Raw genomic sequence first — 12,416 nt, forward strand, 5'->3', positions numbered from 1 at the left:
TTGATTAATAATAACTAAAGTAATTGTAAAATACTATCACATAATAAAACTTAAATTATTTCTACGTGTGACGTTGCATCTTGAATTGAGATTTTTAAACCAGGCACATTTTTCCACCATGTAAGCACATCAGTAATTCATATCCATTGTTTGCTCTTTGTGACACACTGATTCAAACTATCAAGTGTTCTAGTGACACTTGATGGAGTCATTCATTTGCACATTGCACGTCACACCTTCCCTGCTAGGATCTTGTTTTTTGGTAGTCTGCTGCAGAAATTACATCACAACGTGATTCTTTTTTAATATGTATAAATATTTATACTAGTATCATTGCAGATGATATGATACAGCACAACAATCTTCAAAACTAAAAGGTATATTTGTAAAAGGGCTCCAAACAACTACTGGCACACAAATCAACATGAATACTACTAATGCTGGAATGTCCCAGCCAGGGCAGGACTGGTCCAGCGGATGGACAGTTCTGTCTTGAAAAGGATCTGCTGCCAGAGGACACAGTCGGAGGTCAAAAAATGTAATATCAGCACTATATCACTAACGCAAATGTGATAATTGTGTCATTGTTTTTGTATGCTTATAGTCACAGACCATTTCTCCTTTTCAAATCTATATATACACTGTGATAGTAACAGCCCCGTCTCATCCACTGACCTGATGATCTTGGATCTTGCGTCCCACTACACGGAAGGCGTTGTTGCCCGTGTGGTGGTAAATGTGGACTCTGCTGAAGCCTGTAGAGCCACCGGCTGGGACCCACTTCTTATTGGCATCGTCATACACCATGACAGCAGCTCGCGCCTGGCAGATGCTCTGTTCACTGCAGGGACAAGAGACATAGAAAAGTTTATTCTACCATTTTAGAAATCCAATCTTTTTCAATCTTCCTTTCTTCTTTGAAGCAAGTTTTGTGAAGTGACCAAGTGCTTGGGACTGCAAATACAAAGATGACCCCACAGGTATAAAAGCAAGAAACTGAGAGCAGAGCACACAACACCAAAAACAGACTGTAAAATGAAATTAACTAGTGAATGTTTCATTGGCTCCACAGCTCACCAATAAACTTCACTACTTCAAGCCTAGCTGTAATCCCAGCAGATCAGCTGATGGCTCAGCCGGTACACTTCCACACAACATCTCATATTGTGAATGTCATTTCAGTTTTAGTCTGTGCACAACTGATTCTGCCTCTGCAAGCTGCCTGGCAACCCGCTCCCACCTCAGCTCTGACTTTTATACAGTGATGGACCTAATCAGTGTCATATCTGCTGTCATTGTTGCTTGCAGTCCTAACTAAACTAACTTTGTTGTATTAATAGTTTGGTATGTGGGTAGGGGGGGGGGGGGGGGGGGGGGTGTTTGCGCGTGTCTTCTCAGTAATCACTTTCTCCCTAATTGCCCCTATGTATTACATATCTCACCGTCTATCCCTTTTTTGCTGCCTAGCCTGACCTGTATCCACAATGTAAGTTTGTATATTGTATGTATTGTATGTATGGTCGACTAGGTGTGTCATTTCAGCTGCAGGCAACTGCAACCGACAAAAACAGCTTATCCGTATCCTTATTTATTTATTTATTTTTAAAATCGGTGTTTAACATGGTTCATACTCCTCCATAATCAAACATAGCAGTCTAATATCAGTTTAATCAAACATACCAATTCTCAAAGGCAGCAAGCAAATGCCTTCATTAGTGTTACTGATCAGTATTAACTAAATTCCCATGAACTTGGTCTGCAGTGCACAGACTAAAAGTCCACAGCCCTTCAGATGCCTCCAAGCTCCTCAGTGACACATTAGTAATCATCCATCTAGAGATTCTCTTAAACCAGCAAACAGCAAACCCAGACAGTATCCTACTGGTTGTCAAACTATTTCTTTATTATATACTGAGGTGTCAAAACTCGTCATTAAGGGTACAGGGAAGGAGATCAAATGTCCTCTTTACAGGGGAAAGAGTTAAAGACTGACAGTGAGGGGAGACTGCTCATTTGAGAGGAAAAAAACTGCCTCCAGTCTTTTCTGCTGCGATGGCTACATCTGCTGCCACACAGCTGATTTAAGGCCTGGAAACTCTGCTGTGCTCACTTTTCACTGTAGCTATGCAGCTTTGGAATTGCACTTTCTGTAGTGGACACATGAATCTGCCTCCAAAATCACTCCAGAGGCTATCATGTTGAAATGCCCAAATTCGGCTATGAAATGTGCCTTTTTCAGCCTGATATAAAAAAAAAAAGAAAAAAAACTGTTTTTGCCTCTATGGACAGTTTCCACCTACATAATAATGGTACTGTGGTTTTGTTTTACATCTCATCAATCTGGTTTTACTTGAGGCTTAAAGTTAAGAGCTGTGGAGGCTTCTAATGACAAGTGTGTCTGCACAGTCAGATGTAGAGACAGCGGTCATTCAGGCCTCAGCACTGCTAAGTGTAGGTGCATTGGAATTGGACAGATTTTAAATGCAACTTGCCAACTAGGCTTGCTAACATCAGCTGAAACTTGGCTGCTTGCAAAACACACATGCTAGAGTGAGATGGAAAAATGATTTTCCTTTAGCACATCAAAAAGAAATCTGTTATACAAGCTTCCATATAGCGTGGTGACATGTCCTGGTAATTAATAAGCTAGGATGTAGTTTTGTATCTGCTCATATTCAAGGTTTGCTATAGATTATTTTGCATCCATGCAGTTCGGAAACACACAAGCTGTTATATCATGTTTTTTTCTTTTAAAGGTCAAATTTAAAAGCAGCACAAGCCTGCAGTCTTCACGTTAACTACCCTGCCTTATAAACGTCAATGTCTATAAAACACCATCTCATTGGCTTGTTATATATACTGTATCTGTTGTCTCAAACCCAGTCTGACACTAATGACATCATCATTGTTTTCTCACCTAAAGCCAAATATGGTGGCCTATGATATCATGAACCTGTGTGACAATTTACACTCTGAATACAAGCAGGCAAAAACGCAGAGGTTAAGACGGGAAACGGAGGGAGAGCTTGAGAGACAGGAAGTGTAAAAATGACAGGCATAATTGCTTGGGGAAGGGTGAAGGAGTGAAAAGAGTCAGGGAGGAAGTGATGAGAACAGGCCATATACACATCCTCAGAGAGTCTGCGTCAGTGTTAGAAATGCATGAAAATAGAGGCTTTACAGTGAGAAGAAAAACACATCTCGGAATGTAGACCACGAACGAGGTTCACACACAGACACACAGGAGTGCAAGCAGTCTCCTGCATATGCCAGAGCTACTTAACATGCATCTCACTCCAGGTTTCAAAGAATATTCTGTGGAATTGAAAAAAAAAAAAGAAACTTCCCGAGACTGCTGCAAAGCATTTATCGCCAGTGTGTATTGTGGGCTTGTTCATACACCCATGCCTCTCCAAAGTACACACAAGGACACACATGCACGAGGTTCAGGCATCCATATGCACAGCTCCCCGCATTTCCAGCTCTCACAAACACTTTCACGCCTCTGCTCAAATGTGCTTCATCATGGTCGAGCTGTGGTAACACCCCACAGAAGCTGATGAACTTACAATATGATTTAATGTCAAACCTCTCTGAAGATGCACCGAGACTTCACACCTCAGCCCTCACCTTACATCAAACTAGTAAAAGCTCTGAGCTCAAACACACTGGAGCTGGAAATAAAGACAGAACCATTCATTCACGATCACTGCAGATTTTTCAATATTCTACGGGCAAATTACTCCAACCTTACGTCTCTATTATACTGGCCAAACGGAGTAAGAACGATTAACTTTTCTCCTCTGAGGCTCACAGCAGCAGCAGCTACAGTGATTTCAGCTGGGATTGGAAGATAAACCCACCCCTAGTCACTGGTTTATGTGCATACAAGTATTCAGACCGCACACATGCCTTTAAATTTCCAGTTACATACTAAAAACTGCAAAGAGGGATGATACATTTCTGAAAACACCAAGTTTTCAGTCTCATGTGCTAATTTACTTCCTCTTAAAAACAAGGATTTGTTTTAAAGAAGCAGCACTGTAACCAAGTATTCAGTATTGTAATTGCTCAGATGATAAATTAACAGTTTTTAGACCTTCAGTCCTTTATGCTAACAGATAGCATAGTTGGGTTGGTCTGGTAGCTGGGTCAGACTAGGCAAAAAAAAAAAGTTGCCTAGTCTGACGAGTTTCCTGTCCTGCTGTGACATTTAGATAGTAGAATCAGAAGTTTCAGTAAATAATACGAAAGCATGGATGCATCCTGACGTACATCAATGGCTGAGGATGCTGCTGGTGTGGAGGCGATTTTCTTGGCACACCTTAGTACCAAACGAACATCGTTTAAACACCACGGCCTACCTGAGCGTTTTAGCCAACCATGTCCAATGATCACTGTGTACTCATCTTCTCATGGCTGCTTCAAGCAGGATAATGCACCATGTCACAAAGATCAAATCATCTCAGACTGGTTTCTTGAACATGACAATGAGTGCACTGGACTCTAATTGCCTCCACAGTTACCAGATCGCAATCCAATAGAGCCACTTTGGGATGCAGTGGAATGGGAAATTCACAGATGTGCAGTCCACAGCCTTTTGACGGTATTGTGTCAGCATGGACCAAAAACTCTGAGGAATGTGTCCAGCAGCTTGTTGAATCTTTGCCATGAAAAATTAAGGCAGTTCGGAAGGCAAAGGGGTCCAATCTAGTACCAGCAAGTGACAAAGTGAGATTTTGTTATTTTGTGTCAGTTTTCTTCTTGCTTTTATTTAACAGGCAAGTTTAGTCAGCCTTACTGTTTGGCTTTAGCTTTAATTTACCTTATGATTATAGCATTTCATCATCTTTACATATAAAACCATTTCAGACTCGCTTATATACGGGAAGTTAGGAATGATTAGGACCCCCCAAATGCTATGACTTCATATCCCAGGACCTCCTGGAATTGTACCAATGGATTTGGAATTGGGAGAGTGACTGAATGCAGCCATTCAAAAGAGGCACTCTGAACCTCACAACTGAGCAGTAAAAAAATAATGAGAGCACTGGTGCATATTTTGGTTACTGTGGTCACTTTGTTTGGCCAGATAGGATGTCACATATTATCATAGCATAAAATAAATTCAAGCTCAGGACCACTGCAGACCATAGCCTGCAGGCTTTAAGTCATAAACTCTCACCACACTGGGTGCGCATGTCTATGCAATTTCTCAACATTACATTTTTGTGTGGTGAATGTAGTACAGCTTGCATGTGTGCGATTCGAAGAGATTTTGTGTTGAAGGTCCAAGTGCTCTTTGCAACCAATGTGAGCAAAGACAAGGAATATGTGGAACCAAAAGAAAGAAAATGTGGAGAACAGATGAGCAGACATGACACAGTTGCTTTCTCCTAATTGGTCCAATCTCTGTAGGATAATTACTTTGACAGTTATGGTTCTTTTAAAGCAGACAGTCATCAGAGGAAGAACCTGTAAAATGCACCCTTATTTACATTAATAGCAATCCTAACTGAGATTGTACATGAGTATGTACATTATGTAGTGGTGAATTGTCTTTCGTCTTTGCAGCCAATTCAGTGATATGTCTCAGACAGTCACAGTGAAATGTAAGCTTTGATGGTTAAGTACTTGACCGGTGTAATCTAGTCCTGTTGACCCTCCTCGTCTCCTTGTTAACCCTTCCACTAAATGTATCAGCTACCCTCTGCCTGCCTCTCTACTGAGACTACACTGCTACACTCTGTGCCTCTGTGCCAACATGACTGCAGAAAGAGCCATGCTTTTTCCTAAAAAGGAATTCCTAAATGCAACTACAGATTAGATTTCTGAGATTTATATTAAGTTAAATGTGCTTTATAAAATGTTCTTCTTGTCTGAATAGCAACCAAACTTTGGCACATGGATACATTTAAGTCCAATGGTTGGATCCACTGGTTCCCATCTATATCGGATATTATAATGTCACCTTGCTACCTGGCAGCCACCTACCAACGGGCTAAAATCAACAGTTTACTGACGGCTGGACATTCATGATGTCCAGCCTCCGGGAGTGCTGACCACTTGAGGATAGAGAGCAGAGCTCATGATTCAATTACAGGAAGTCGTCCAGCTCCTGAAGCAGCAAAGAAGCCCCAGACGTCACACTAGAATAGAATAAAATAGAATACTGTCATTGTACATGTACAATGAAATTATGGGTGCTCCACACCAACTGTGCCAGAATAAAATATAAATAGTAGACAGCAAGAATAAATAGCAAACGGGAAAAATATATACACAAGAGGGATAAATAAAAAAAATAAATAAGGCACACATTGGAGAGCAAAGTAGTTGCAAAGTGCTTGGAAGTAGTGCAAAGAAAAGCGCTTGTCTGAATAGCATCTGTGAGTGGCCTCAGTGATGGGGGTTGCTCAGACCATGGCTCAGATTGGTAAGGTGTGTGGGCAGGGGTGGTGTAAATTGTGTGGGGTGTGGGTGGGGGGATAGTCATTGAAGCAATGGGGGCCATGAAGCAATGAAGCATATCAAGTAGCATTAGCTAACAGTAGCTTACATTAGCTTAAATGACCATCTAATTAACCAGATCTGCTTAGTTTAACAGCTTACTTTATGAGCTCCTTAAATTTCACCATGTTAGATAAAATACCAAACTACAGGCTAAAAATCTGAATGCTCTTACAGACAAACAACAGTTTTACATATATGTGGATACTATTTCCCTGTTAAAAGGAAAAGCGAATAGTGACACATCAACACACACACCGACACACACACAAAGAGGACAAATGTGCAGATCTGACAAAAATAGAAATGGAGAGAATGGGAAATGAAATGAGAATATTTTCATCTCCTTCATTAATGTTAATGAAGCTCTGAGTTTGGAGCAGTTCTGACTTCAAAGAGGAACAGAACAGCTCCAGGGTATTCACTACCATGATGTCACATCCTGCCAGGATTGGGGTGGGTGAGGTACTGTGGGTTTACAGAGAGCAAAGGAGTGCAGAGGAGAGAAGTAGAAGACAAAAGCAAAAGGGAATCACTGATTTGGCTCCTTCTAACCCATGGTTGTTGAACTAAGGTACTGAAGACTGGAGCAAGTCAAATTTCTGATTACCTGAAAATTACTGACTCAGTCCATCATTACTATGGCTGGAAACTGCGACTTTTTCCACAACTGATGGGCCAGCGTTATGTAAGCAGCCGAGTGACTAATCTAAATATAGAAAAAACCCAAAAATGGCCAAACTAAAAATCTCATTCAGTGCGTCTGCCAGTCTGACAAAGCCAGGAGCTGAGTGATGAATTCATTTGTGTCATTGTGCCAGCTATACAGAGCCTTATGATTCACCATATGTGGAGTATTACTGTGGTATCAGTGTGATCTCTTCACAGTAGGGCTGGGCCGTATCATACCGTTCACGGTAATACAGGTATAATGTTGGGCAATGATAAGAAAATGAAATATCGCGATAGAATATGAGTAAAACGCGCATGCGCAGTGCCTTTGTTTTTATATGCACATGGCGAAAAAAAGCATGGTGGCGACAGAGAATGAGAAGAGCGAAAGCGGATCGTTGAATGGAACGGATGAACCAGAATTGGTTTGTAAAAATGCTGCAACTTCAGGGGTGTGGAGCTGGTTTAGCTTTCATCTGTCAGATACACAACAAAGCACTATTTCTGGTAGCACATGCTAGCGGGCCGTCGTTATTACCGTGTGTTTTGGAAAACACGGCACACTTAAAATCAATCCTTTGATTTTTCTGAAAATCGACAGAGCACCTTATAATCCCGTGGGGCTTATGTATGAATTCGGGTTGTGTTTACTGACCTCGAAACGATTTTATGTCATACACGGCGCTCGAAAATCTGTCAAATGTTTTAGTATGACTTTGCTAAGCTACAAACCCGCACCGCTTGATGGATTGTCAGAGCATTACGGCTATCGTAGGCAGGAGCCTCGCGGAGTGATACATACTGTGCTTCAACATAATATTACCGTATTGTGTGTGTATAACCTCTTTTTAAGTTTTGTGGATATTATACATGGTTATGCTGAAGATATGACTTTAATGCACATAAAAGTTCTGGTCATGTCCCAGCAGTAAGTGGAGAACTAATTATGTAGTGCCACACCAGGCTCACCAAAGAATAGCAACTACATCACTATCACCAAGTCCAACACAGTGGAGCTGTAGTTCATCATCCCACAGATGCTCGATTGGATTGAGAGTAGGGCTGCACGATTTTGCATAAAATGAGAATCACGATTTTTTGGCTTAGAATTGAGATCACGATTTTCTTTTCCAGTATAAATATTTATTGCACTTATTAACTGCACATCAACTTCGTAACAGTTGAGACTGAACATAAAAACAACAAATGTCTCACGTTTTGTTGTTGCCGCAAAATGTTGTACTGCTTGAAATTCCGTCTCCACCGTTGCTCGACGCTGCGTGTATAGAGCAGGTAGTGCAACAATAGAAAAATAGTTGCGGGACGGCACTGTGTAGCGTTTGTCTAGGGTGTTGATCATTTTCCTAAATCCCTCGTTTGCACAGTGTTGATGGGAGCCATATCTTTGGTCAGGTGATAAGTAATAGCCTCCGTAATTTCTTTGTGCCTGCGGGAGTTCGACGGGTATAGGGAAGCGCTGTATAAGGTTCCCGTTATTGATGTTTGGGTGGTTGACGGGACGGATTTTCTCCTGTCACTTTCTCGTCATCCCTGACGTGCTCTCAGTTGTTTTTTTCCCTGCTAATTTTAGCATCACACGGCACAGCTTCTGTATCACGTGGCATGAGGCTCCGCCCTTGTCATTTGTTGAGCAGGAAGAGTGAGCGCTTGTTTTCATGCAGATTACGTCCCGGATCAGAATGCGGTACAATCGTCGTCTTTTTTTTTTTTTTTTTTAAATAGTTGTCATTTGGAAATGAGATTGCACATAAGTATGAATCGAGATCGCGATTTTCTAACGATTAATCGTGCAGCCCTACATGTGAGCCAGGAAATCCGTAGGCCAAGTCAACACCTCAAAGTCAATGTCTTGCTGAAAGAGGCCACAGCCATCCAGGAGTACCGTTTCCTGCAGACTAGGAACACCCCAGAAGAGCTGCAGTTTAGGAGACAACAACAATCACATTCTGGCCATTGTCAGATTCACTCAATCCTTACGTTTGTCCATGTTTCCTCCACTTAACACATCAACTTTGAGAACAAAATGCTCCGTGATACATCCCACCCACTAACAGGTCCCATGATGAAGAGACGATTAGTGTTATTCACTTCACCTATCAATAGTTCATAGTGTTATGGTTGATCAATGTGAGAGATGGAGAGTGGAAGTTTGCAGTGGCTGCAGTTTTTATACAGCTGCTCTTATCGAACATTCCACTTCACTGGTCTGATATAAAATTCAGATTTCCTCATTAATGATACGTTGCTGATATACAATGACTGTTTGTTTACAGTGTTCATTATTTCCGAGTTACACCAATGAGGTTAATTTCATTAAACTCTGTGGTATTTTTTGGCCTGAACAGATGTATAATCATTGAGACTACACTTAGCTGCTCAGACTCAATCAGCCTTCAAGAGACAAATTAACAAAAGGGTGCCCCTGACAAACACAAACACACACACACACTTCTCAGAATAGATTCATTAACATGACTCACAACAGAGGCATTTCTTCATTCTGCCTCCTCCTCTCTCTTTAAACTGACTTGCTCTCTACAGTTTGCCCCATTTGGCTGACAATAAACTGAGGCTCTGGTCTGAAAAGCCAGAGTCAGCCGTTTTCAAGGTGGGGGAGGATGATAAATCCTGTGAAGCTGAAACAAAACTTGCAAGCTGAACCAAAATGAATGTTAGGGAAAGCTTTTCCAAGCTTGGGCGTGGAATCCAGCGGGAGTCCCCGCTGTGAAAATGCACATGAGGAGAAGAATAAAAGACAGAGGTATACTGGGATTGGGAAAGCCATGAAGGTTGTTAAGGCAGAAGTGCAGCTGGCTATAGACAGAAGGAAGGAGTTCAGTGTAGAGGGGCTCTAGGGAGCATCCCAGCCACATCTGCATCCTTCCTTTTCACTCAGCAGCCTGGACTAACTTTTAGCTCACTCTATGTTGTTGTTGGGTTTTTTTGTTTTCTTTGTTTTCTTTTTAAACTCTCTTTCTAACTTTCTGTCCCACTAACTCAACCTCTTGCTGCCCTCATCTAAACCCTCTTTCCCTCTCATTCTCTTTTCTATTTTATTAGTCAGCCATCGACTACAGTGTGGAGCAGAGAGCTCCTAGCTCATATGGAAGTGATCAGGAGCAGACAGGGAGGGAAGACGGAGGCCCGCAGACAAGAGAAAGATCCTGTTCAACCACTGGGCGCAGTTACAGTACCAGTGTTTAGAGGAAGAGAAAATTAAGAGATTCCAGTGGACTCCAGACTCTTGGGGGTATCTGAATATGTCCAAAAACCTAAATCACCCTAATCTAGACAAGAAGTCAAATAATTTTCAGAATGGATTTGCTCCACATCATATTTGCACCAAAGACTTTTGACATGAAGCTGCAAACAAACAAGAGCAGGAACTGACGATGTTCACACACATACAGTCCACCTCACTTCTCCTAAACAACTGTGCTTATATCAGACAATAAAGGTGATCCATCAGATGTACTTGTATTACACCCACCTTTTAAACAGGAAACGCCAAACAGGAGAACGTCAGCTACCTGATATGACGTCATGACATTTTTCTGAAACCATTCAGCATGTTTCATAAATGAGATTCAAACTTGAATCAATACATCAAATTTAATGGCAACATGGAAACCCCCTTTATCACATCAGTCAGCGTTCAGAGGAAAAACCAAAATCGACTTGTGAAACCTTGTTAATCAATTAGAATAATCAATACCCGCAGATTTGATATTTGTAAAGTAAGCATGGGTCCACACACACACACACACACACACACACACACACTATCATAGAGCAATGAGAAAATACCCTCTGCTCTTAAGTGTGAGTCATCCACTCTACTAGATGAGGAAAGAAAGAGATGGATCAGGAGAGGACCACCATGTGGCATGATAGCTGTAAAAACACCTGGTGTGTGACAAAGGAGCCATCACTACTAGTGACTATATATATATATATAACCCAGTACAGCCCACAATGATGGTGTGCGTGTGGGGCAGCTAGACTGCACTAGCCCTGCAGCCAGATATGAACAGCCACAGCAACATTCAGAAATTGAGCAAGCAAAGGTCAGCGTCTGGCCAGTAATTTAAGCAGGAATCAATAAAGAGATACACTCGTCATTTATAGATGTTGTAAATCCTGGAAAGGGTTTATAAACCCAATGCTGAAAAAAATGACTAAAATGACAGGCTTACTACTAGGGCTGCACGATTTTGCATAAAATGAGAATCACGATTTTTTTGCTTAGAATTGAGATCACGATTCTCTCACGATTCTCTTTTCCAGTATAAATATTTATTGCACTTATTAACTGCACATCAACTTCGTAACAGTTGAAACTGAACATAAAAACAATAAATAAACATAAAAACAACAAATGTCTCACGTTTTGTTGTTGTACTGCTAGAAATTCCGTCTCCACCGTTGCTCGACGCTGCGTGTATAGAGCAGGTAGTGCAACAATAGAAAAATAGTTGCGGGACGGCACTGTGTAGCGTTTGTCTAGGGTGTTGATCATTTTCCTAAATCCCTCGTTTTGCACAGTGTTGATGGGAACCATATCTTTGGTCAGGTGATAAGTGATAGCCTCCGTAATTTCTTTGTGCCTGCGGGAGTTCGACGGGTATAGGGAAGCGCTGTATAAGGTTCCTGTTATTGATGTTTGGGTGGTTGACCGGGACGGATTTTCTCCTGTCACTTTCTCATCATCCCTGACGTGCTCTCAGTTGTTTTTTTCCCCTGCTAATTTTAGCATCACATGGCACAGCTTCTGTATCACGTGGCATGAGGCTCCGTCCTTGTCATTTGTTGAGCAGGAAGAGTGAGCGCTTGTTTTCATGCAGATTACGTCCCGGATCAAAATGCGGTACAATCGTCGTCTTTTTTTTTTTTTATTTTTTTTTTTTTATCGTTGTCATTTGGAAATGAGATCGCACATAAGTATGAATCGAGATCGCGATTTTCTAACGATTAATCGTGCAGCCCTGCTTACTACTCTAAATTAGCAATGAGAAACTGGAGAAAAAGCTCCTCAAGGAACAGCAAGACTGAAAAATACCCCAGGAAGCTAACATAACCCTTATTTTTAAATATCTACAAATGAGCCAGAGCTTTAAAATCCCATGGTTAATGCAAGGTGGTTTTGGGCCACGAGAATATTTCCATAGTTCTAGCAGCCGTTACAAGCGCCAGCCCCTTTCTGGGAGTAAACT

General features: G+C 41.5%; 1 protein-coding gene across 4 annotated transcripts in view; it reads right to left on the reverse strand.

Annotated features, from left to right (window-relative positions):
- The window catches only part of enah (ENAH actin regulator), a 149,102-nt gene that overhangs the window by 67,114 nt on the left and 69,572 nt on the right, over positions 1-12,416 (reverse strand). For all 4 annotated transcript variants that reach the window (XM_085372730.1, XM_085372731.1, XM_085372729.1 and 1 more), the window contains exon 2: positions 676-841. In XM_085372730.1, coding sequence (XP_085228856.1) covers positions 676-841 — 166 coding nt within the window. The remainder of the gene's footprint in view (positions 1-675; positions 842-12,416) is intronic.

Source organism: Diplotaxodon limnothrissa, linkage group LG15, assembly GCF_057381915.1.
Source record: "Diplotaxodon limnothrissa isolate DT_005_m linkage group LG15, D_limnothrissa_male_GT1.1, whole genome shotgun sequence".
NCBI lineage: Eukaryota > Metazoa > Chordata > Actinopteri > Cichliformes > Cichlidae > Diplotaxodon > Diplotaxodon limnothrissa.